This window comes from Pogona vitticeps, chromosome 9, assembly GCF_051106095.1.
Source record: "Pogona vitticeps strain Pit_001003342236 chromosome 9, PviZW2.1, whole genome shotgun sequence".
Taxonomy (NCBI): domain Eukaryota; kingdom Metazoa; phylum Chordata; class Lepidosauria; order Squamata; family Agamidae; genus Pogona; species Pogona vitticeps.
This window is the reverse complement of record NC_135791.1, coordinates 24,317,254-24,341,548: the sequence shown is the minus strand read 5'-3', so window position 1 is coordinate 24,341,548 and position 24,295 is coordinate 24,317,254. Positions and strand designations below refer to the sequence as shown.

Sequence of the window (24,295 nt, the reverse complement as noted above, 5' to 3'; positions counted from 1 at the left end):
TGAGCTCAAAGCGAGGTACCTGGCTCTCTCTGCCTTCCGACTTTATGCTCCTTCCCACCAACAGATGACGTAGGTAGGTCAGGTTGAAGGACCAGCCAATGAGTTGCACAACCAGGTGGGGATTTGAACCCATCTCCCAAGGCCTACCTCAAAAGATAAGGATCCAATGAGATCTGGGCCCTGCCCTCACCCAGTCCAACATGTTGAAAAAGAAGGACCAGCTATAATGGAACCAGGAATCTCAAACGGCAAGACCACATGCGACTCTGTGCAGTGTTTTTTCTAAAAGCTGTCATCTCATCTCCGACTACAAGTTCTGTTGGAGTTTTATTCATAATCTTGCATGCTGCCTGTGTGATTGGGAGGAACTTTTTTGTGCTGGGGGGGTCTATCTGTTCAATGCTAACCAATTATTCCTTCCCAATTTTGAATTCAAAGAGAACCTCACCTCTCTGCTGAGCATCTCCCCCTCCAGTAATTTGTTGTTGGCAGTTGTTTGTGTGCTGTTGATCGGTTTGGTTGGTTGTTCAGCAAATATGGAGAGAGAAAGCAGCATACCCAAGTCTGCCATTTAAAACAACTGTGAGTCAATACAACGTTTTATTCTTTCTCCTACCAATGTCTTGGGAGTGAGCCATTGTGACCTTAAGTGCTCTGGGGAACTTGTAGCGCTTCTCCTCTTTGGGTCTCTGCACTTCTGCTTCATGGGGGGGGGGGGAAGGAATTTAACCAGAAATTCCAAACAATGTAACAAGTTATGTCCTTTCAGTTCACCACATTTTGGAGTCTCCTGCTTGGTGGGAAGGAAACCGATTTGTCTTCCACATTTATTTTGAGCAAAAGAACTATCATTGCACTGGCTATAAGAAACATTCCAAATTCTGTATTAAGCCAATACCTTCCTTAAACCAAGAAGAGATCAGGAAACATCACATTAAGGTGTCAGGCTTGCTTTTCTCCTCTGAACCACACAGTGGCACCAGAGGCCTTTATTTACCAACTCCCACTTTTTTGCTAACTTGGTATTGCATGTGTATCATTTTTTGCCCATGGCTTGTTCTCAAGTTCTTGGCTGTCCCGGCCTTCCCCTCCCCTGCTGGATAATGTATGCTAATATATTCTACTCCCTGCCTCTTGGCAACGGCTCCTCTTGACAGCAAAGGGCTCTTCCAAGCAAGGGTCCTCCTCAGAGATTCCTTGGGATCCCAAGAATCTGCATTTCCACAAGGAAAAACAAACAAGAGGATATTTTCTATCTGGAACTGGCTTCAGTGCTTGTCCCACACTCCGCCCTTGCCTGGGTCTTGGCTCCCTGCCTCTCTTCCCACGGCATTTTGGAGAGAGAAAAAGTGACGTGCTTCAGTCCATGGCAGAAGGAAACCCAGTGATTCCCACATAGCCCTTCTTTCCTTTGGGGTCCCCTTTCTTTCAAATCCAGTGGCAACATCAATCTGTTGTGATTTTGATAGCCGGCAGCGAACCCGTCTGGAGTTGGAAAAATCTCATCAGAAGACTCCTTGCAGCGGGGGGAAAAATCTCTTTCCCTGGGGAAATCTACGGAGTTAAATTTTTGACCTCTGGAAAGAGCAGGACCAACCCACTCAAGTCTGGTTGAGTTGGAAGATCTATGGACACCACCCCAAAGAGCTGCTGAAGTTTCTCTCGGACCCCTGAAGGATTGGAGACGAATCAACTCCCTGCGTGTTCTTTCTTCAGCCCTGAAAAAGTCTTTGGATCACGTTTCGGGGGCCCTGCCTGCTTCGCCAACCCAGATCTACTTTTCTGAAAAGTCCCCACCAAAACGTTAATCGCAGCAGCTGAAGCTTTCTCCTGATTTTGGTCTTCTTCTGCTTCTTGTCTTGATTCCGACTGTTTTTCCAAAAAAAGAGCGGGCAGCCAAGATGTTCAGCTGGATGAAGAAGCACGAAAAGAAGACGCCCGAGGTGATCCGCACGGTCACCGAGGGCCTGAAGGACCTTTACAAGAGAAAGCTTCTGCCCTTGGAGGAGTTCTACCGGTTCCACGATTTTCACTCCCCGGCCCTGGAGGATGCCGACTTTGACAATAAGCCCATGGTGCTGGTGGTGGGTCAGTACTCCACTGGGAAGACCACCTTCATCAAGTATCTGCTGGAGCAGGACATCCCCGGGAGCCGCATTGGCCCCGAGCCCACCACCGACTCTTTTATAGCCGTGATGCACGGTGAAACGGAGGGAATCATTCCCGGGAATGCTCTCATCGTCGACCCCAAAAAGCCCTTCCGAAAACTCAATCCTTTTGGAAACACCTTTCTCAACCGGTGAGTGCCTCTGGCTAGGTCTCCTTCCCTCTTCTGTGGTTTTTTTTTCCTGCCCTTGAGCTGCATCCTTTGGTAGAGCAAGGCTTACAGGGTGGTCCCCAAACTTGGGTCCCCAGATGTTCGTGGACTACGACTCCCAGAAATCCTAGCCAGCACAGCTGGGGGTGTAGCTTCTGGGAGTTTAAGAACATCTAGGGACCCAAGATAGGGAACCACTGGCTTAGATGAAAGGGGGGTCTTGAGTTTTTAAACCCAGAACCCCACTTGATTAACCCCAATCTGCAATCTAGTGTCACACTTCTTTTCTTTCTTCCTTTTATTTATTTATTTATTTATTTATTTATTTATTTATTAGATTTTTACCCCACCCCTCTAGAACAATGTCTACTTTTAACGGCATATGCCTCGCTCCTGTTTGTTTATCAGGACTTCCCTATTTCTTACATTAATATTCTGTCTTTCCACCAAGGAGCTCCGGGATGGCATACATGGCTCCTTCTCCTACTATATTTCCATTCTCACAACAACCCTGTGATGTTGAACGGACTGAAAGATATAACTGATTCTAGATCACCCAGAAAGCATTCTGTCCCTGTACAGATTTGAACTAACCAATCTGATTCCAACGCTCTAACCAAGGATGAGCAAAATGTGGCTTTCCAGAAATTATTGCACTTCAATTCCCCTTATCCCTGGCCCTTGTTTATGATGGCTGCAGTTGATGTGAATTGCAAAGCTGGGGATGATGGGTGTTGCAGTTAAGCAACATACGAAAGGCAGTGTTTTGCCCACTAACCATTACACTGGAAGGGGACCTCATCTTTCTTATCATCACCTCCCAGATCTGCTGTTCCTGTTATCTTAGCAAACAAACAAGCCGAGCAAACAAGAAAACAGAAAGCAGCGGGGTTTTTTTCCCCTCGTGAATGGGGGCAATCCAGCAAGTGAAGATCTGAAAAGAAGAGAGTGAATCAGAGCTCAATGCAAGCAGGGATTCAAACAGAGCCTGGATGGATTCTCCTTTTTTTCTTTTTGACTACAGGTCCCAGAATCTTCCAGCCTGCTGGCGGGGGATTCTGAGATCTGTAATCCAAAAGCAACCCCCAAACCGAATTACAATACACACCCAGCTTTTTCAAGCTGCTCACCAATGCAGCGTGCCGTGATGCTGTTCATGAGTAGAGGGCTGTCTTTCTAAGGAAGAGCCACCACCCAGTTTTGGAAGCGCTTTTTCTGAGAGCCACCCTCGTTCCACTCCCCCCCCCCCAAAATAATGTCCTGGAAAGCTTCTGCACTTTGACCAACAGCTTGATGTGCAAGAAACACTCAGGGAAGCTGCTCCCAGAGAGGAACGTTCACACTTCTGAACATCAAGCTGTGGTGGAAGATGCAGCTGCTGCAGGAACCGAAAAGCAAGCACCCTGAGGCTGATTTGTTTCAGTAGAGCTGATAACATTTTTTATGGCCTCATGCCTTCGGCAGCGGCTTTGCAAGGCAGCAGCCATTGGCCATGAAAAAGGTCAGCTACTGATTCTGGGGTATCAAGTTGTGGTCGTTAGAATGGAAGAAGCCCGGCGATGCTCGGGTCCCTCCTTCCCCATCATCGTCATGATGTAACCTGTGCAGATGATGCTGAAACGGGAGGTCCAAGCTGTTGGAAAGAGCACAAAACAGAGGGGTGTGTGAGCGTTGACACACTGGAGGGATTGAGATGTGACCATACTGGGTGTTTTTAAAGGCTGGATTCCATACCTTCTCCTAAGGCCAGAGGAACGTGGGACGCTGCTGTCAGAGCATGGATCCGAGCCTTCTCTGGAAGCGCCAGACATTAAAACCTGGGAACTTTTACATGCAAATCTTGTGCTTGACTAGCAAACTATGCTATTGTTGTTATTTCACCTCCAATATATGGTGATCTGATAAACGATAAATCTCTGAAATGTCCTGTTTCAACGCCCCTGCTCAGTTCTTGCAAACTCAGCTCTGTGGATTCTCTTAGGGAGTCGGTCCGTCTCGTATTGGGTCCTCCTCTTTTCCTGCTGCCTTCCACCTTTCCCAGCCTGATTGTCTTTTCCAGAAAAGCCTGCCTTCTCATCGTGTGCCCAAAGTGGGACTGCCTCAGTTTAGAGAACCATCACCCTTAGTCCCCCCACCCCACCCCTTTTCTGCCAAGGAACAGAAGTCCTTGAAAGTCATTCACACCAGACTTATCAAACCATAATTAGATATCCATCTTCAGGCATAACCGCGTGGCTGGGTCTTTACTGCAAAGAATACCCCCATACAACCTCCCAGACCTTCCTCTAACCACTAGCCCCCACTCTCTTGATCTCCCTGAATTTACAAAGTCTTCCTGCCCTCATTTTGTGCCTTGGTGCAGATGTTGTCCAGCTGTCTCACAGAAGCAGACATGGTAGAGATCTGCAAGGAGAGAAAGGCACCTTATGGAATGGAAAGGGCACTCTCCCCCCGTGGCCTATTGGGGTGGGGAAAGGGGAGCATTCGGAGCTGGGAGGGGTGGAAGTTGCCTTTCTTTCCAGGGGGGAGGACGTGAGCCCAGCTCACCGGAATGCAGCACAGCGCTCCGTGCCAGGATGTCCTGGGAACACCCTGTCTCCTAACAACCGTTTAGGAATAAACGGGATGCCCAGATGTGCTCGCCGGTAGGGCCAGGAGAGAAAAGCTCTCATAAGAAAATGGGGGAAAGGAGACCCTTCCTAAGCAAGGCAGATCAAGGGGACCAGATGCGAAAGAGGGCAGGGCTCCTTAGCCAGGGCAGCTGTTGGTTAAGCACAGCAAAAAACAGGGGTGGGGGTGGGGAGTGTAGCCCTCCAGATACTGTGGGACTGCAAGGCTCACCCTCACTCAACACCGGATGGGCTGGCTTGGACCACAACTCAGAAAAGTTATTTGGGGGGGGGGACCCACAGTTCAACAATATCTGGAGGTGCCAGGCTTATCCCAATAGCAAAAGGCAAGAATCCCCACCGCAGCCAGACTTAAGGAGCAACAGAAGACACATAAGAACTGAAGCAGATTTCTAACTGGGTCTCCCATAACTCTGAAAGAAAAATAAAAGTACGTTCCACATGAACACTGCTGTTTTTAAACACGTTTTCCATATTTACTGATTACTGTGTGATCTGTTCATCCCGGCAGATGGAAAGGGCCCCAGAAATTTGCTATAGAGTCTCTTCTTTCCTGTCTGTTGTGTGCCATTTTTACAGTTGTCCCTCCAGAGATGATGTCACGAGGATTTGCTCCCCGAATCATCCCAAAGCCTTCTCCTGAGGTCTCACATCATACGGCTGGCCTGACAACCAAAAACTTCTCCAATTTCTAGGGTGCAAAGTGTGGGCCATAGCCCTTGAATGGCCATGCCATTACACAGAAAGAGAATGGGTGCCATTTAAGAGTTAGGAGAAAGCCATGGGTGTCCCAGTTACTGCCATCTCCTCGCTTAACTGGAACATTTCTCCCTGTGGTTTAGTTCCAACAGACTAGAAATATTTCATTTTTTTCTAAAATCCTGGGGCCACTTCCCTTCTAACTGATGCAGATTTCTTTAACGCTACTGTTAGCTGCAGTCTCGCTTGGGAGAGTGGAACATTGACAAGTTGGATGTCCCTGGATATTTTTCCGGGAGAGTCTACTTTTAGCATCCTTGTTTATATTGGATGGGCTGCGTGCCTTCCTCCATGGAGAGGTTTGTAAACATAGGCTCCACCTCAAGCACATACCACCGCTTGAATTTTGACAGCCGTGGCCTCTGCTCTTGCCTGCCCCCCCCCCCATGGTTGCCTCCCTTAGACTCCGAAATCTGACTTAGGTCCAACAGGACTCCTGTTCGAAATAAATTCGGGAGGAGCTGGTAAGCTACTCGGAAGCAGGAGATGGCCAACAAGGACCACAACAAACACCTTTGAGATAAATAGTGCACTTCATCAAAGCTGTGCAGCATTACTTGGGAGCAAGTAAGCCCCACTGAACCCAGGTAAATATTCTCAGGACTGGGTTCTTGATTTTAAAAATTACTTTTAAATCATTGTAGAATAATGCAGCGAGATTTTATTATGTTGAGTAGCACAGCAGGACCCCTGTATCTGTGGGGGATCGGTTTCAAGCCCCTCTGTAGATGCTGAAAAATGTGGATTAGAAGAAACAACATTTTAAGAGCAAACAATATGCATCGCATGGTCTCTGGCTCTCTCTAGTGGCCGGTTCTCATAACTTCATCTCTGCCAAAGTATATTTCTAGGATTTTTCTTTTAATATTTTCAGACTGTAGATAGGTGAATCAGCGGATACCGATCCTGTGGATAAGGGGGTCCTCCTGTATATAAATATCCCCAATCCTACAAATAGTATGCACAGGTGGGATTTATACATGTGGAAGAAGCCTGAAATCACCCCGCCTGTGCTGACCTTTTTATGGCTTGCAAATATGGGGGAAAAATAATAATAATAATAAAGACTTTATGGTCAGGTGATCTAGTGCTAATATATCTCATATATGTAAGAATTTTTTAAAAAATTCAGATGGTGATCAGAGGAGAGGAAAGAAAGCAGGGGCTTGTTCCCCCAGCCCTTTACATCACATCCCCACCTATTTATGTCACCAAAACACCATCTACAGACATGCTCCCAAGGACATATCACAGCTAACCCCTCGGGTTACTTGCCTTCATGTACTAAGCAACTTTTGGACCAGTCTTGGTGATGCTAAGAATCAGGAATGCATCTCCGTATTTTTGAGCTTTGGTTTCATTTCATTTCATTTCATTTCATTTCATTTCATTTCTTTCATTCATTCATTCATTCATTCATTCATTCATTCATTCATTCATTCATTCATTCATTCATTCATTCATTCATTCATTCATTCATTCGTTGGGGGTGAAAATGGTAACTCACCTTCTGTTTGAAACTCTTCAAGGCAACTTACACAGTCTATAAAGAGCAACAGAAATATTAAAAACACTTCTCTCCGCAAGGAGAACGATACTAATTTACAAGAACTAAATAAGTGGTTAAAATAAATAAACATTATACCATGGTGTTCAGGCTTGTCATGTGTGTACCCAAACCCTCAGCTAATGCACGAGGAGAATCAACGGATATATATCTTGTGAACATTGCTTTTTTAGACTATTGTTTGTTTGTTCATTTGTTTGTTTGCTTATTCATTCATTCATTCATTGACTGCCCATCTAGTGGCAAGCCACTACTCTAAGTGGTTTATTTTGTGTTCCAGTTCCTATGGGATTTTTGCAGGCCTTCCGTCTGCTTTCCTCTGTTCCCTACCAGTATTTATAGAAAAGTTTTTTTAGGGAGCCTAACTGGCTGGGAGCTTCCAGGATCGGCATGCTCCCAAATTAATCTCTCCTAGGCTAGGCTTCCATACAAGACGCTCCCTCCAACTCTTTTTATTTCCCCTTAGGTTCATGTGCGCCCAGCTGCCCAACCAGGTGCTGGAGAGCATCAGCCTGATCGACACGCCGGGCATCTTGTCGGGTGCGAAACAGCGTGTGAGCCGAGGTAAGGTGCTGTGGTGGGGTTTATCAGGGGCACGGATCAGGACCTGCAGTAGTTCCTCCTGCCACATTGGAACAAATGGCCTTCTTCTCTCTCTGTCTTTTTTAAATTTTTGTGGCTTACTCAGAGTCGTTCATGGAACCTTGGATTTGGCAGGGATTTTCGAAAGAGTTGAGTCCAGCATTTGGCTGTTTGCAGGACACAGTGGCATCACTTCTCGTGGGTTGCTGTGCGGCCTCTCCTTAAGTGACTCTAGCGAAAGTCAGCTCTTCACCTCATAGAAGGATTATAAGAAACAACAGCATTTTTGTGGATTCCCTTCCCTCCATGGCAATTCTGTAATAAATCCTTGCCTGGAAAGAGCTCGTGTAAGGGTGAGCGTTGGGTTTAACGAGATTCGGTTTGAGGAGTTTTGGTTGTGTCACCTCAGATAACACCACCCCAAAGTCCATTTAACAGGGATGTTGGCAAGTCTTTCGGTCCGGGTCCCGAGTTCGAATCTTTGGTGCCAAGTCCTGAGTCTTAAAATCAAAGGTTTTTTTCCCCTCTCAGATTAAAAAAAAAACCAAGAGTGGGTGGGTTCTGAGTTGAGAGTTGAGTGTGAGGCATTGAGGGGAAAAAAATCTGAGTTGAGGGTGAGTTGAGTCACTGATGCAACTTAAGTCCGACTTCACAGTGAGTCCTGCAACTCAATGCCCCATTCCTGCTATTTAGGTGTGAACATCCCACACAGGCTATAGAACGGGCTAATTAGGGGTGTTCCAAATCATGCCCCCCCCAAATGGTGTCCCTACTGCTGTGCCAAAAAATGGAGCAGGGCAGCTCTGAAAAAGGGGGTGGGTGGGATGGATCGCTCTAAGCCAAAACACGCGTGGATGCTGTCGTTCCACTCAAACCCAGCAGCACCCAAAGCGATCCAAAGATCGAACTCTATCCCTGTATAGATGTGCCCTCAGCTAGGCTGCCATCTCTGTTTTTCGCTGACAAAATATTCCTAAGTCAAAACCCTTCCTGAACGGTAGGGTTGAGGCGGCCTGTGACTCTCCATAGGCGGGACAACGGAATGGTGAGAATTTAGCTAAACCTGGGTGATGATGACGGATCGGGTGGTAGGCCAGGTTCCTTTGGCTAAAAACCTCTCCCATTTGTAAAAAAAAAAATGTCATTGTAGCTTTGATTAAAAAAAAAAAGGCTGGAGGGGTATCTTTTTAAAATTGCATGTGAGCCAAAGTGAAAGGGACGGATCCGTAGCGGCCTCTCCCTGGACATCCGTGTGGTTCCACTAGTTCTTCTCTCTCGGAGGAGCACCTGTCACAGAGAGGGCCCGGCTTATCTTTCGGGTTGCTCTGTTTCGTCCGTAGTCCTCGCCAGCTCTGACCTGACCCTGGGAGTCTCTCTGGTCGGTAGCCAGGCCCTCCGCTGTATCAAGGTCTATTGTCTTCCTGCCCGCCCAAGGTCTGGACTGGTAAATATTGATTCAGACTTAGAGGCTCATTTCAAGGGAAACAAAGACAGGGGCAGATTCATTTCGAAACAAAGGAAACAGCTGGAGGAGGAGGAGGGAGGAGGGACCTGGGGAGAGGGAGAGGCAGGGAGGTCAATGGGACCGAGAGAGAGAGAGAGAGAGAGAGAGAGAGAGAGAGAGAGAGAGAGAGAGAGAGAGACGGTGGTTGCCAATTTCCCACCCCAGACCCTGCTCCTCTGCCCTGGGCACCAGTTCAGACTTGGCAACATCATTGTTTCAAAAGTAATCTGGACTGGATAGATTTTGCTGTGTTTGTAAAGGAATTTGTTTCTGTTGCTTGTTCCAGTGTTTCAAAAGTAACTTGTCCCATCACTGGCTGCTTCTTATTGTTTTGTTATTTTCCATTGCTTTTTTTTGGGGGGGGGGGAGGAAGGAAACTTTTAAGACTGATAAGGGGCTGACCTAAAACTTGTGGAGTTCCTCCCAGCACGCCTCAGAAAATGCCTTCAAGAAGTAACTTTTGGAAAGTACCTCTGCCAATGGATCCCCACTGCCATCTTTGAAATTTGACCTCAGAAAGCGTTTAGCTAGTTTAACCCTTCTTACTAGGCGCCTCCAGTCTCTGTTATAACTTGAGTCACGTGACGTGCAGAAATGTGAACGTGTGGAGTTATTCTGCTCACCTGCAGGAAACAGCGTCCCCTTCTGGATTTTTACCTGTCAGGTGTGTCAAAGGTAGAGCACCAGAAGCCGAGGAGGAAGTTTACGATTCCTGGGCGCACAGATAGACACGCCCCAACTGCGTTAATAAAGGAAAGATCAGAAAAAGTTTAGGGGGTCAATACCAAGAGTTCAAAAAAGTTACTTTTTGGCCTGCTAATTCCAGAATCTCACACATAAAGCCAAAAGAAAATAAAAATAAAAAACAAACACAGTGAGAACATGGTGGCACCTTAAATATTAACTTGCTATACTGTGGAGTGAGCTTTGGTGGATAAGTCCACTTCCGCGGAACCCCACAGTCACTGGTTCTGACAGCTGCAATTTTAAAAAGTAACTTTTCCAAGATTTGGGAATTGCAGCTTCCTGTTTGCAGATTCCACCATGTTGAATGCAGTTTCTCCAGGCCTGGACTGCGGCCTGAAATGGTTTGAAAAAGCTTCCCGCTGGCTCCTCCATTTTTGTATTTCCAGGCTGGCAAACTAGGGCATTTATGGAATCCATCGTTGCCAACTAGAGGCGTTTAAATTGGCTGCCTTTGGCTTTGTGAGTCATCCATGGTGCGGGCCAGTTTTATGAGAGTGGGGGAAAGGAGGAGGGTGAGAGAGGAGATGTCCTCCGAGGGAAGCAACCCACCCCGTTAGGCAGAGAACATAACGAACACGTCTGGATTTTGGGCTGAATCTGGTACGATCTCTAGTGTGCCAGATTGGCTGGCGGTTTTTATGAAGAACCAGCATTCAGGATGGAGGGCACTCTTCCCTGATCTGGAAACTGATGGGGAAGGAAAGTTTCATGGAGATGGGGCGGGAAACGTTTCCGAACATGAGTGTGTCGTTCAGCTTGGCTTGCAAAATGCAAGGAAACATTTAGCAACGAATCAGTTACAAAGGCAGCTATTGAGTGGGAACAGAATGTGCAAGGCGGGGGGAGAACATGAGGAAGTGATCCAAGATGGGCTGTTCACATTCCTAGGTGTGTCAAGAGCACTCTTGAGCCTAGATATGAGTGCACTGTGGAAGGAGGAAAAGCAAAGGCCAAAAAAAAAAAGGGCTTGAAAGGCTTGGTATGGAATGAAGAATAAGACGTTTCAGGAGCCTGGCACAGAATAAAACCCTTTTGAAACTCAGAAATGTGATCACAGTAGTTAATAAAGCAACCATGTTTTGATAGAATTGGACAGATATGGGCTATCCTTATTTTATGCTTACAAGAACCCCCTTAGGTACACCAAACCTAGACAGAGCAAATGGCTGAAAATCACCCAGTGGCTGGAATCCTGTTGCACAGCTACGCAAGCCGACTAACTTATAGACGCAAATTGTCATGTTAAGAAATTCCCAGAAATTAGACATGACCGCCAGGTGGTAGGACTCAGGGCACAACTGAAGAAGTCTGTGGAGGTTTCTTAATTTGCAGCAGTCCATGTTGAAAAGTTATGCCGTTGGCGTAACTACCCACAGGATTCCAGCAAATGAGCATTACAGGGGAGCAGAGATTAGGATGTAGATCTTTCTAGTTTAAGAATAATATCATCTCTAGTATACTGCATTTTCAGGCAGTTTTATTAGAAACCACAGCACTCTGGATAAAGCATCCAGGCTTTGAAATTTCACAAAACTCTTCCTCAGACTGGATATTGACAGGGAAATACATTTTTGATATGGGAAGGGATGTTTCTGAGCATGAGTGTGTTGTTAATTGTTTTTAATCCTTGTGGAAAACTCTGCTCATTTATTAAAGTAAAATCTGAAAGCTTTGTCTGGAAATTGTCATCCAAAAAAGTAAGTTTTCCAGGTTTTGGTGTGTCCAGCCGGTATTAGAGTATATACCGTAAATCCATGGATTCTTTTCAACAATGCTCTGGGTTTTTGGGGAACACCTGCCCAGTCTCCCTATGGTGCAGAGGGAGAGAAAGTTCTTGCATTTTGCTTAGGAGAGATGCAGCTGCTCAGCCATGAAACTTCCTAGGTGGTCTTAGCTCTCTAGGATTTGCTGGGAAGGCAGAAAGAGAAGATTAGGGAGTAGACTGGAAAATGTTAGTGCTGGAGTAGTCTAAAGGATTGCACAGATTGCTTTTTGTTTTGTTGTTTTTGTTTTTGACAACCAGAGTCTCTTCTGTGAGGACAGGGTGGGTCTGGAGGGAAACATTTCCGTGCTCTCCTTCTGATGTGGGCGTTCCTATGCTTCTCTCCTCCTGGACTTGCTGGCTTCCATGGTGTTCTGGTCGTCCTTTCCAAACATGGTGGGACTGGAGGGGGAGTGGACCTCTCCTCTTGCACCTCCTTCCAACCTTCCTGGGATTCCAGACTCCTTTGGAAAACCCCTTTCAAAGATAGTCAAAGTTGACGACATTATCTCCACGTTTTTTGCTGGAAAGTATGCGGAGAATCTGGAGGAGCACAAGACCCACCTCCGAGACCAGGGCAAAGGGGGAAATGGAGGAACGATGGTGGACCTTCACAAATATTGCTCTTGTTTACTGCAACAGCTTCTCGGGAATGTTCATAATCCTTGTGAGCAAACCCTCCCTCCACAGCCCATGGGATGGTGTGCGGTGGTAACACTCCTCCACAACAGCTCCTCCTCCTCCTTCCAGCTTTACTTGACTCTGTCCAGGAGGCTCAAGATCTTCTCAATCAGCATATATTCGAAAGATGAACGTGGTCGGCAGCTGGCAGCCCCCAAGCAAAATCTGGCCCTTAAAATGGTGCCCTTCCAGAGGCTTGAAATGTTGTTGCTGCGGCCAGAGGATGGCGGGAGGTGTAATTCAAGAAAATGATAATTTTGCACGCACACACAGAGAGAAGTGTGTTGCAGCCAAGCTGCTACGTTACAGACCACCCCTCGCTAGCAGAGGAAATTCCTCAGGTGCTGAAAAAATAGCTGGTCTTCTGGATCTAAGCAGGACCATCGTTTGCACATATAAACCCTTAGGGATGGAAATCGGCCTGAATTGCATCTCTAGAACACTATGTCGCAATTTGAACTTTCAGGACAAGCTATCTGTGCAGTTTGGCCCTAAGTTGCTCTCATTTCCCACTTCGCTTGCAGGGCTTAAGGCTGGGCCAGGGGGTGCCACCACCAAGGCCTGCCTGTCTCGCCTGCCCGGGAGGATTAGGAAAGGATTTTAAGGGAGCAGGGTGATTCAAGATGAAGGAGGGGGTGACGAGTCCCCATCCGGCAGGATGCCTCTGGGAACGCGCAGCCCTGGCACCATGGCGATGGAGAGCGAGGGGATGGTTCGCTTGCAAAATGTTGAGGAATGTCTGTGTGCGCGCCAGGAATGGGGGGGAGGGTGTGTGTGCGTGAAGATCTTGTATTTGTGTATGAAAGGTAGTAACTAGGAAACATGGTGGGTGAAACACGCGGCTGGAATTTGCCCAAGTTCAATCTTCAGCTAAACAGAACAAGCAAAGCACAACAAAACAATGAGAGTTGTCTCTTTGCTGAACTTTGGACCTGCCCTGCCTTCTCTCCTGTCAAGGCAGACCTGAGAGCATTACCTCCCAAATCTGCCTCCCTCCCCCACACCCCTACCCCCCCAGGATGGCCTGGGAATTCGTGGAGCTGTACTACAGAAAAGGCACAAAACAAGAAAAGGTGCCACGAGTAAAATCCTGCTCTGCCACTTTATATTTGGCCTGTGCACAGATTGACTGTCGGGAAGGAAATGAGTTTTTATTGTATTGTATTATATTTTGCTTCCTACCTGATGGGAGCATTCGAACCTGGTGCCCGGTCAGCAATCTTTGAACCTGACTGAGGTGTACCATTCCATCCTATCACCTCTTTTCCTTTTCCTGAATTCTGCCCACAATCTTGCCCACCCACGCTTGTACGGCAAGCGTGCGATTCTCCGACACATCACACAAGGAGGATAAAAGCATTTCTGAGCATGTGAAAACCGCTTCCCCTTAACAGTACAGCTGGGCATGTTTAGGATAGCTGAACCCGGATTCTGCATGAGAAACCATGGCTGTCTGGCCGGTTTGAGCCGGATCACCTCTTCCTTTGTATCTGGTCGGATTCCTCATATCTGTGGGGTATAGGTTCCACCCCGTCTCCCATGGATGCTGGAAAACACAAATTATAGAGAATGCTATGCAAAGGGTGGTTGCCGGCTTCCTCTAGTGGTCAGTCCTGGTAACTTCATCTTTAGAAATGTGTATTTCTAGGATTTTTCTTTTAATATTTTTAATATTGACCGTGGATAAGTGAATCAGCGGATACCAGTTCCACGATCCAGGGATCCTACTGTATTGTTGTTTGGAAGTGACCATTGACTGGTGCACAATCCAGCTGTCTATCACAGTTCTGGAAGAGCTGCAACAGAGCGTGGGACGCATCATCTTCCTGGATATGCTAACACAGTAAAAACAGATACTGCATTTTCTTGTTCTGATCTTCCAAAACGGGGAATTGTTGGTATTTTCAAAAGTTTCCCTGTAAGTTGGCTGCAAATAATAGGTCCACCTGAGTTTCTTTGTGCCCACATCCCAGGCTGATTAAGAAGCTTTCGGCCTTCCCCGTTGGGTTTGTGGTGCTGTGGTTTTGCCAGTCTGGGCTTGCCGCCCATTGGCCCTGTTTGTCGGCTCCTTGCAGCCGGGCAGCCGAGGGCAGCGGGGTTCGAAAGCAGAGAGGAAATTCCTGCAGCAAGTCGGCGCACGCAGAACCCAGCGGGGGCCCGCCCATCATGGCGAACGACGGCTGTTTCCCTCGGAGGCCCGTGGGTGCCAGTGCGGGCTTCCAGGCACCAAGCTCCAGTTGCGTTTTGGAAACCCCAAGGTGGGCATCAGAATCGGGAGCTCCCTGCGCCTTTTGACAGCCGTCTCAGTTGCACACCAAAGTCCTAACACATCTGGGCGTCAAGACATCTGGAAGGCTCTCGATTCCTTTGATCCCTTCTGGGTGTCAGTTACATTTAACAGGAGGAGCGTGGAAACACTCATTTCGCCACGGCTTCTGTCAACCCCGCTCTTCCTTTCCTTTCTTAAATAAACAAGAGGAAGGGTGGAACTCTTTGCAGGGTCTCTCTGCTCTTCAGTGCAGGATCTTCTTCCTCGGTGCTTGGAAAAAGTTATTCTTTTGGATTTCCCAGAATTCTCCAGCCAGCAAAGAGAGAGGGAACTTTTCTTACTAGCTCATGAACCGGAAGGCTAGAGAAGGGGAAACTGTGGGTTTTTGGTTTGGACACTTGGTCTTTGAAGGCAACCTTGAGATTATTTCCCTTCTTCTAAATCCTTGTGTTCTTGTATATGCAGGGGGAGAATTTCTCTGGGTTTTTTTTTGGGGGGGGGGGTTTGCCAGAAAGTCAATGGTTGACAACTAAGTGCCTAATAATGCTGAATTTTCTATTTCCCACTGGTTCAGCCAATCTGCTGTGCCGTTAATTCCGTACAGGATAGTGACACAAGCTGAGTCATGCCTGTTTAGGAGCCATACCTTCCACCCTACGAAGCACTTGACATCATTTAGAAACATTAGTTTTTTAAGAGGACAGCTTTCAGAATCCTGTGGCCGGCATGAGCACCATGGGAGATATATCCAAACATAAACTTTCACAAACTCTGATCTCCTATTCTGGTGCCTCCTAAATAAGTGGGTCGTCTTTAAATTTTCTTCTTCCAACCAAGCGCTTTTCACATGCCCAGAGGGATTCTCCTTTGTTGCTCTACCGGGGGTCTGAGCTTGGCAATCAAAACTGGGTGCTGGGAGCCCTGTCGGAGTGCAGTCTGGTTTAAAATTATGTCCCACTGGTCTTTCCTGGCTCACCTCGGGGGCAAGCAGGGAGCAGAGAATGGCTCCTTTGTCGGACCTCTAGCATCGCTATCTTGTGACACCAATCCGGAGTCGAGTAATGTATTCCACATTCATCTGCCAAAGCAAAGCATGTGGCATCATTTAGCAGACCTCTGGCATCCTCTCCTTCCCCCGCCAGAGCCAAAGAGCCCTCGTGGCTCAGGGAGATAAGACCGAACCGCCAGCCTCCCTTGCTTTTTTTATTTAGATCTCTCATCTTTATTATTTTTCTTTCATCAGCGAGAACAATGAGGCCCCCTTGCTCAGACTTTCCTATGGAACTCTTCGGTTTCCTTTTTTGGTGCGCTGGAACAGGCCCTCGTGAACTTCGGCTGCCAAGAGGCAGGCAGGAGAAGCAGAGGGGATGGCTGGCTTCCAACGGCGAAGGAAGCCGGGGAAACTTGTTTAGATTCGAGGAGGGTGAGGAAAGAAAGGGGTGGCGGTGGATGAGCAAGCCGGGAAAGAATGCTTTCCTCGGGGTGGAAAAGAGGACCCAAATCGGGTGCGAGGTGGAGAACCAAACACCAATGTTTCATATGTGACGTTTTGCCTTTGCTTTGCTTTCCTCCTGCTCTTTTTGCTTAAAACAGGTCTTTGGCCCATTAGAATCACAGAATCATGGAGTAGGAAGGGGCCTCTAAGACCATCAAGTCCAACCCCTTGCTCAAGGCAGGGAATCCAAATCAAAGATGATCTGATAGAAGGTTGTCCGATGTTCTCTTGAGCGCCTCCAAGCATGGGAGAGCTCACCACCTCCCAAGTTCATTTGGTTCCATTGTTGTACCGTTCTAACAGTTAAGAAGTTTTTTCCTTCTGATATTCAGCCTTAATCTGGCTTGACTGAGATGGAGGAAGGGGGACAGAGGAAACCCCCAGTGATGGATGCTCTCCAATGGCAGGAAACACACATGTCTGATCATACTGGAAAAAGTGGCTTTGCAAGGCGCCATCTTCCTTAAAGTGATCCTTCCGTCCGCCAGGGAATTACTCCACCCAGCCCTACCGCTGGACTTAAAAAAAAAAAAAAGTCAAGCTTGGGCACGGATCAGGCTGAAATGCTCTTTCCCCATGTGCCGTGTGTTCTCCAAAAACCAGATTGCATCAGACGGCTCCCTAGGCAGTCCAGAATGTGAACCCTTTCCCCATGCAATCACTAGTCAATATGAAGTGTGTTAAGTGCCACCCCAGACAGAAAACAAAATGGTGCCCACTCCCACTCCACAGAGAGCAGCGGTTCCCAACCTTTGCTCCCTGGATGTTCTTGGACCGCAACTCCCAGAAATCCTGGCCAGCACAGCTAGTGGTGAAGGCTTCTGGGAGTTTTAGTCCAAAAACTGAGAAAAGCAATGAGTTACAGATAACCACTACGGATGTGTCATTTGGGGTTTTTTGGGCTACAGAACTCCTAGTTCTCCATCCTGGGAGTTCCACCTAAGAGAGACCCACGCTTACAGCTACCAAAATGTGACTCGCCTGGGAAAAGGCGTCTTGGCCTAGAATAGGCCTATGCCCTAGCTTCCTGTTAGAAAAGGAAGCTAGGCCTAGTCGAAGCCAAGAAGCTTGCCCGTCGTCAGGCAGGCCTTTTCTCCAGGTGAGCCACATTTTGGTATCTGTAGGTATGGGTCTCTCAGATGGATCTCCCAGAATGGAGAATTATGGGTTCTGTAGTCCAAAAAAACCCAAAGGGCTATCTCTAGGGAGTGTGCTACCTGTAAGACAGCAGTTCCAACCTCCCATGAGCAACACTTTTGGGGACAAGTGAGGTTACTTCTGACCCCACCCGCCTCTTCTCTCTTTCATAGGCTACGACTTCCCAGCGGTGCTGCAGTGGTTCGCCGAACGGGTGGACCTCATCATTCTCCTCTTTGACGCCCACAAGCTGGAGATCTCCGACGAGTTCTCTGAGGCCATCCGGGCCCTCAAGGGCAACGAGGACAAGATCCGGGTGGTCCTGAACAAGGCTGACATGGTGGAGACACAGCAGTTGATGCGGGTCTACGGCGCCCTCATGTGGTCGCTGGGCAAAGTGTTCAACACGCCCGAGGTGCTGCGTGTCTACATCGGGTCCTTCTGGTCGGAGCCGCTGATGATCTCCGACAACCGACGGCTCTTTGAGCTCGAGGAGCAAGACTTGTTCACGGACATCCAGAACCTGCCCCGGAATTCTGCCCTGAGGAAGCTGAACGATTTGGTCAAGAGAGCTCGTTTGGTCAGGGTGAGTACCGGCCGATACTCGTAGAAGACCTGCTCTGTAGGCACAAGAAGCTTGGGTTCCATCCCAGTATTTCCAGCGAGGGCTGGGAAAGACTCCAAAAAGATCTGGAGATGGCCCTTTGCTCTAGCCTTGGCCAAGGAGAAGACCTTTCAGTATGACAGACTCGAGGAGGAAGGGGGACAGAGGGCAGAGGTGTTGGCCAAGTCTTGTTGGCCAAGTCTTGTTGGCCAAGTCTTTGGCACCAAGTCCCAAGTCCCTATTAAAAACAAGCTTTCCCCCCCCCCAGAAAAAAGGGAGGAGTAGGTGGGTTCCAAGCCTTTGGGAGGGGGGGAAACAAATGTCCTGAGTCAACTCACTGGTGTAACTCCAGTCTAACTTGACAGTGTGTCCTATGACTTAAGTCCCCATCCCTGGTAGAAAGAGGCCACGGAAAAGCATGGGTTGTAGATTCTGACTACCTATATAGTGCCCCAGGAGTACTATTGAATCACGGCTGGATAGCTCCGGGGTTGAGGTCTCTAGCTGCAGAGGTTGGCAGTTCGATCCCCCCACTGGGCCTCTTTGACAGGGGCTGGACTCAATGACCTGTAGGGTTCTTTCTAGCCCTGCCGTTCTAAGAGCCTTCTTCCTCTCGTATTATTATTCACATCCTGCTTTGTCCTGACTTTGCCCATCAACTTCCCTTCTGGTGGATGTAGCGTTTTCTTGTGGTGGGTTGGAAAGCATTCCACCTTAAAGTAAACCTTCCCCAGACCTGTGGCTTTATAGATAGCGACCTTGGTGGTCTCCCGTCCACCTTCACTGGCAGGGCTACTGGTCGGCTGTAGCCTTAACACCAGGTCCGGGAATGATCAGAGGAGGGTGCTTTGAAGACACTAAGGACAGGGTCGCAACGTCTCGAAGCGCCCTTCCTTGTGTAGGGGAAGGTCCTTGGTCATCCCCCATCATCCCCTTTCCTCCCTTGGAGAAGAAGCCTCCACAGTTGGTCTCAGTGCCTCGTTGTTGTTTTTTTATTGCTGCTTTTCCTGTTCTCCTTAAGGGCAGGGAAGGAGGTCTCCCTGCAAATCCCCTCTTAGAACAATGGCCTCGTCCCCACAGAGGAAATCAGTGTATTGTGCTTCAGGGTACAGTGTGTTTATGGGCCTGGCCGCCCCTTTCCTTTTTCCCACTGCACTCCCTCCCTCCCATGCTTGCATGCGCGGTGGGCTGCTCTGTTTTTCTCGTTAAGCGTTCCTAACGAGCTCGCACCTTCTGAAGCCTTGATTGAATGACTCACCGCCACCTTGCCTGTCGTACTGTGTCTTCGGCTGACATGTGGGCGCAAAGGAAAAATGACTGGATGGCTCAGGGGCGGAGGTCTCTGGCTATCAAGCCAAAGGTTGGGGGTTCGAATCCCCCACGAGGCCTCCTGAACAGCGGCTGGAGTCAATGACCCACAGGTGTTACTTCCAGCTCTGCAGCGTTAAGGTGGTTATTATTCAAAACCTAGAGGACCGCAGCAGTACATGAACGCCAAGAGCTGTCCAAAAAGTAGGTGAGACCCAAGCGCCACCTCCTGAAGAGGATCAGCCCTTTTCTGTCCCCACCCAAAAGCTGTTCCACGTCCTTCAGCTAAAGAGTTGTGGGTCTCAGCCAATCCCATGACAATGTCTCATGGCAAACGGCTTGGAAGGATTCACAGAAAACGACCTCAAAGGAGCACAATTGGACACAACCTTTGTGCACATTTACTTGTTTGTGCACGAATGAACGAATGGTGTTTTTTTTACCTTTGCCTTTTTCCATAAAAAGGACCCAAGGCAGCTTGCATCATTAAAAGACAGTGTTTAACGCCAGCAATGGTGAGGATACAAATGCAAAAAGATTAAACCAATACTATATCGAAAAACATTAGCAGCACGAAAACGCATTCAAAGCAGTAAGGTGCAAGGAGAAGTCTCAGGCAGCCAGTCCTTGAGGAAAAGCTTTCCTGGATCGAAAGGGGTCTGCTTGTGGAAAGACAGCACAGATGGGGCCTGCTGGGCCTCCAATGGGAGAGAGTTTCAAAGTCTGCGAGCAGCAACCAAGAAGTGCCACTCAGAGATGCCTCTCAGTGCAACAGGACTGGCTGGCCACATTTTGAAGACAAATGAAGTAAAGTACTTTAAAGGAGGCATGGGTCATGCTGCTAATGGAAATGCAGTCTCTCTCTCTTTTTTGCAACAGAGCAAGAGTTAACCCTGGTGACTTTTCTGTGAGGTGTGAAGCTGTGAGGTAAACTCAAAATCATACATTTGTACCCACTTTGGCCATTCCCACGTGCAAGCAGAGGGACAGAGCAGAGTTCTACAGCCCGGCTTCTCTCTCTCTTTCTCTGGTTGGATCTTCGTGCCCTTCGCTTCCACCCCACCTAAACATCCTGTCTCACTTGGGCCCTTGAGCCTCTCTCACACCCCAGGCGCCTGCAGTTCTAGCCATAGCTATTCCCTCCAGAGGAGCTGAATCCTGTAGAGATTTCCTTCTGCTCCACACAATGGGGCCATTGCCTCTTGTACAGGAAGCCCTGGGAAATAAATCCAGCTGAGAATCTGGGGAAAAAAAAAGACCCCAGAAGGGTCAAGTTGTATTTGTTGTTGGTGGTGTTTGTCCCTTGATTGCTCGCCTCTTGATTAACAACGGGCGGCAACTCATCAGTTTTGGGAACATGCAAGGAGATAAACAAGATTGTGTTCTCCTCTGCTTCACCACCTAGATTTCCTTCTGTCGCCACAACCTGAGATTCTCTTTCCAATGCTCAGCTTTTTAACATTCAGGATGTTCTAGCTGCTTCACCTCACTGGCCCTCTCATCCCATGGGCCCTTTTCCCCCGACTCCGAGGATGTCAGAGGGCTGCTGAACATTCCGTGACCTCACAGCAGCTCAGCCAATGGGAGACCAGAGAACTGATTTTCAGAGGCATTGGTTTGGGCTCCTGTCCCAAAGACTCTATATGGATCTAACAAAGGGTGAGAGCACCCCCAGATATTTAATGCGCTCCCCCTCTTTCCCAACCTCCAGGTCCATGCCCACATCATCAGCCACCTGAAGAAGGAGATGCCATCAGTTTTTGGCAAGGAGAATAAAAAGAAGCAGCTTATCAACAAGTTGCCCGTCATCTTTGCCAAGATTCAGCTGGAGCACCACATCTCGCCGGGCGATTTCCCGGACTGCAACAAGATGCAGGTGAGGGGAAATTCCTCACTTGACCACAGACATTGACTTGGGGGTTGGGCAGGCAAAACTAGGGATGGGCACGAACTGGTTCGTCCCAGTTCATTAAGGCGGGAGCGTAGAAGCTACTGCTCCCTTCTGCTGCCTCCTCAGGCAATCAGCCCTTCACCAAGCCCAGCTGGCTTGCTTTCCCCGCCTCCTCGGCTGATCTCCCAGTCGCAAGCAAGAGCCCAGACTTCTCAGCCCCGCCCTTTTCTCTGATTGGCAGATCAGCCTGGAGGGGAGGGGCAGAGAAGCCTGAGCTCTTGCCAGGACTGGAAGATCAGTTGAGGAGGGGCAGGAAGCTGGCACGCTGGGCCTGGCAAGGGGCTGATTGAGCCAGAGGAGGCAGAGGGAGGGGATGGATGATCCCTAGGGTCCCTTCCAGCTCTGCAATTCTGAGATGATGATAATGGTGATGATTAAATATTCCTCATGAAAAAGAAAGCCTGAACACAGATAGCAAATACACCAGAGAGAAGGCTAGACTACAGATTCCCCTCCCATCCCAGTGGACGTGGTTTTTTTCCCTCCATGTGTGTCGCTCCCCACATGACGCTGCCTGAAGCTGTGGAATCCACAACAGTTTCCCATCACACAATGAGGAGTTTGTCAGCTAGACAGCCTCCCAGCTAAGGCTCGTTCCCAGCCAGGGAAACCACATTTTCTGTGTGGAAGAAGCAATGTTTATTCAAGAAACATAAATTCTTTATGCTTCTCTGTTGGTGCTCAACTGCATAAACAATATATGGAAATATTCTATTTTAGCATCCATCATGATGCCGAGCAGCAGAGAAAGAGAAGCAGTAATGCCTGAGAGATGGTAAAGAGAAGTGGTTAGTTTGATGTGGCCTTCTGGCAGCTTCTTAAGAAAGATGAGCATCACGTCAGGCCTTCCTTCATCAGCCACTAGTGTGTGGTGATGCACACAGATGAGCATTAGGATCTCTTCAGTATCGGTTGACTCTGCAGTTCTCCACTTTTGGCTTTCCAGAAGTCTTGGTCTTCAACTACCAGAAGCCCTAAGCAGGGTGGCCAATGACCAGGGATTCTGGGATTTGAAGTCCAAAACATCTGGAAAGATAAAGGCTGAAAACTACCAGCTTCTAATTGCATTTAGTGCAGTTCCTGACGGCTGCTAAGACTGAATCACTGACTATAGCATGCCAAGACATTATCCTAAGCCAATGGTTCCCTGCCTTGGGTCCCCTGATGATCTTGGACTACAACTCCCAGAAGCCTTCACTTCCAGGAATTCTGGGAGTTGTAGTCCAAGAACATCTGGGGACTCCAGGTGGAGAAGCGCTGGCCTAAACTATGCCATTTCCATTTCCCTGGTTTTTATTTTTTTTATTTTTCCTCTCTTCTCTCTTTTCCTCCAGGAAATGCTGATGGTGCATGACTTCACCAAATTCCACGGCCTGAAGCCACGCATGATGGACGCTCTGGACGAGCTCATGACGCTGGACATTGCTAAACTGATGCCCCTTTTGCGCCAGGAAGAGACGGAGGATGCGGAGCAGGTGGTGCACGGCGGCGCCTTTGAGGGCACCCGGTACGGCCCCTTCATCGAAGGAGCCACCGAGGGGGCGTACGAAGGGATGGACGAGGACGAGTGGGTGGTGACCAAGGACAAGCCCAAGTACGACGAGATCTTCTACAACCTGTCCCCGATGGACGGCAAGCTGAGCGGCACCAAAGCCAAAAACTGGATGGTCACCACCAAACTGCCTAACTCGGTCCTCGGCAAGATCTGGAAGCTTAGCGATGTAGACCGGGACGGCATGCTGGACGACGAGGAGTTTGCGCTGGCCAGCCACCTCATTGAGGTGAAGTTAGAAGGCCACGGCCTGCCGTCCGACCTGCCCCGCCACTTGGTCCCTCCCTCCAAGCGTCGGCAGAAAGGGTCGGCTGAGTGAGAAGACTTTCGCCAGAGCTCGCCCTGTCTCCCCGCCAGGCTTGAACTGCTCCAGTCGGCTCTGGTCCTTCTCCAACACTCCTTTCCCAGTCCTGTCAAGCTTAAGAAGAAGTTATCTTCCAGTCTTCAGCCCCTCATGAAGGCCTCGCGTCCACATAGCAGTTGTTGTGCACGGCATTGCATTGCCAGGTGTTATTTTTCTGCTCATTCCTTCACGCCGTGCGACACTCCGACCTTCTGCTTCGTCCTCTGCCGTTACTGGGTCCAAAACTGAATCCACTCCACCTCAGTAGCCTTCGGTTCCTCATGGAGGCCTCCCTCCTTCCGATCTGGTTTAAACAACTCCAGTTGGGTTGCAAAATTCAGCCTCTCGACTTCTGTCCTCCCGGCCTCCTCCCTAATAAGAATGGCTTTCTACTTAGGTCGGACCGTTCCATGGGGCTTTCCTCCTTCAAGTTCTATCCTCCAACTCGTTTTACTGTGCGTGGATCCTTTCTGTGAGAACATGGCTTTCTTCACACTGGGCTTGGATCATTCTAGGGTTTGGCCCCACAGCAGAGAAAGAGAAGACCAACCCGAAAAATAAAGTTTTGTTCAAACGATGTGGATATTCGCCTTTTTTCATAGGCCTCCGCCTTGCCACCAGCTTGCAGACCAGATCCCCACCTTGCTCGCTTCATCTACTGTATTAGAAATGTCAAAGATCTTGTCTACATTAAACTTTCGTTACAGGGATACTTCAGAGGTGCTTTGGACATTTCCCTTCTTGCTGAACATGGACTTCATCTATGGCCGTAGTGACTCCCTTTACTGAACCCAAGGATTGGAAACAAGTAAGGCAAGAACGAAGCCAGCCGAAGAAGGAAAAGCCAGAAAAAAGTCGCCGCCAGATTATACACGCCTGTGAGGAAACCTGATCCAGAATTCCCTTTCCAGAGATTCGTAGGCTTGATGCGGCCTCGCCTTCCCACACCTCCGTTATGTCAGAATCCACAGGGTGAATCCACACACAGGAACCTGGAGAACGTAGGCTCACGCCCTCATCTTCCTTTCTACGAGGTTATGTGCTGAGCGCTTACCTGACTGGGAAATCAGGACATAATTCTCTAAAC

The 24,295-nt window shown here is 48.5% G+C and overlaps 1 protein-coding gene across 1 annotated transcript; it reads left to right on the top strand.

The window, feature by feature from the left end:
• Positions 1–1,085: 1,085 nt before the first annotated feature.
• EHD2 (EH domain containing 2) lies at positions 1,086–23,785 on the top strand. The gene is made up of 5 exons (XM_072980332.2): positions 1,086–2,299; positions 7,740–7,837; positions 17,624–18,036; positions 21,074–21,238; positions 22,648–23,785. Exons 1-5 carry the CDS (start codon positions 1,902–1,904, stop codon positions 23,182–23,184), a joined length of 1,611 nt encoding a protein of 536 aa, XP_072836433.1. The 5' UTR covers positions 1,086–1,901; the 3' UTR covers positions 23,185–23,785.
• The last annotated feature ends 510 nt before the right edge of the window (positions 23,786–24,295 follow it).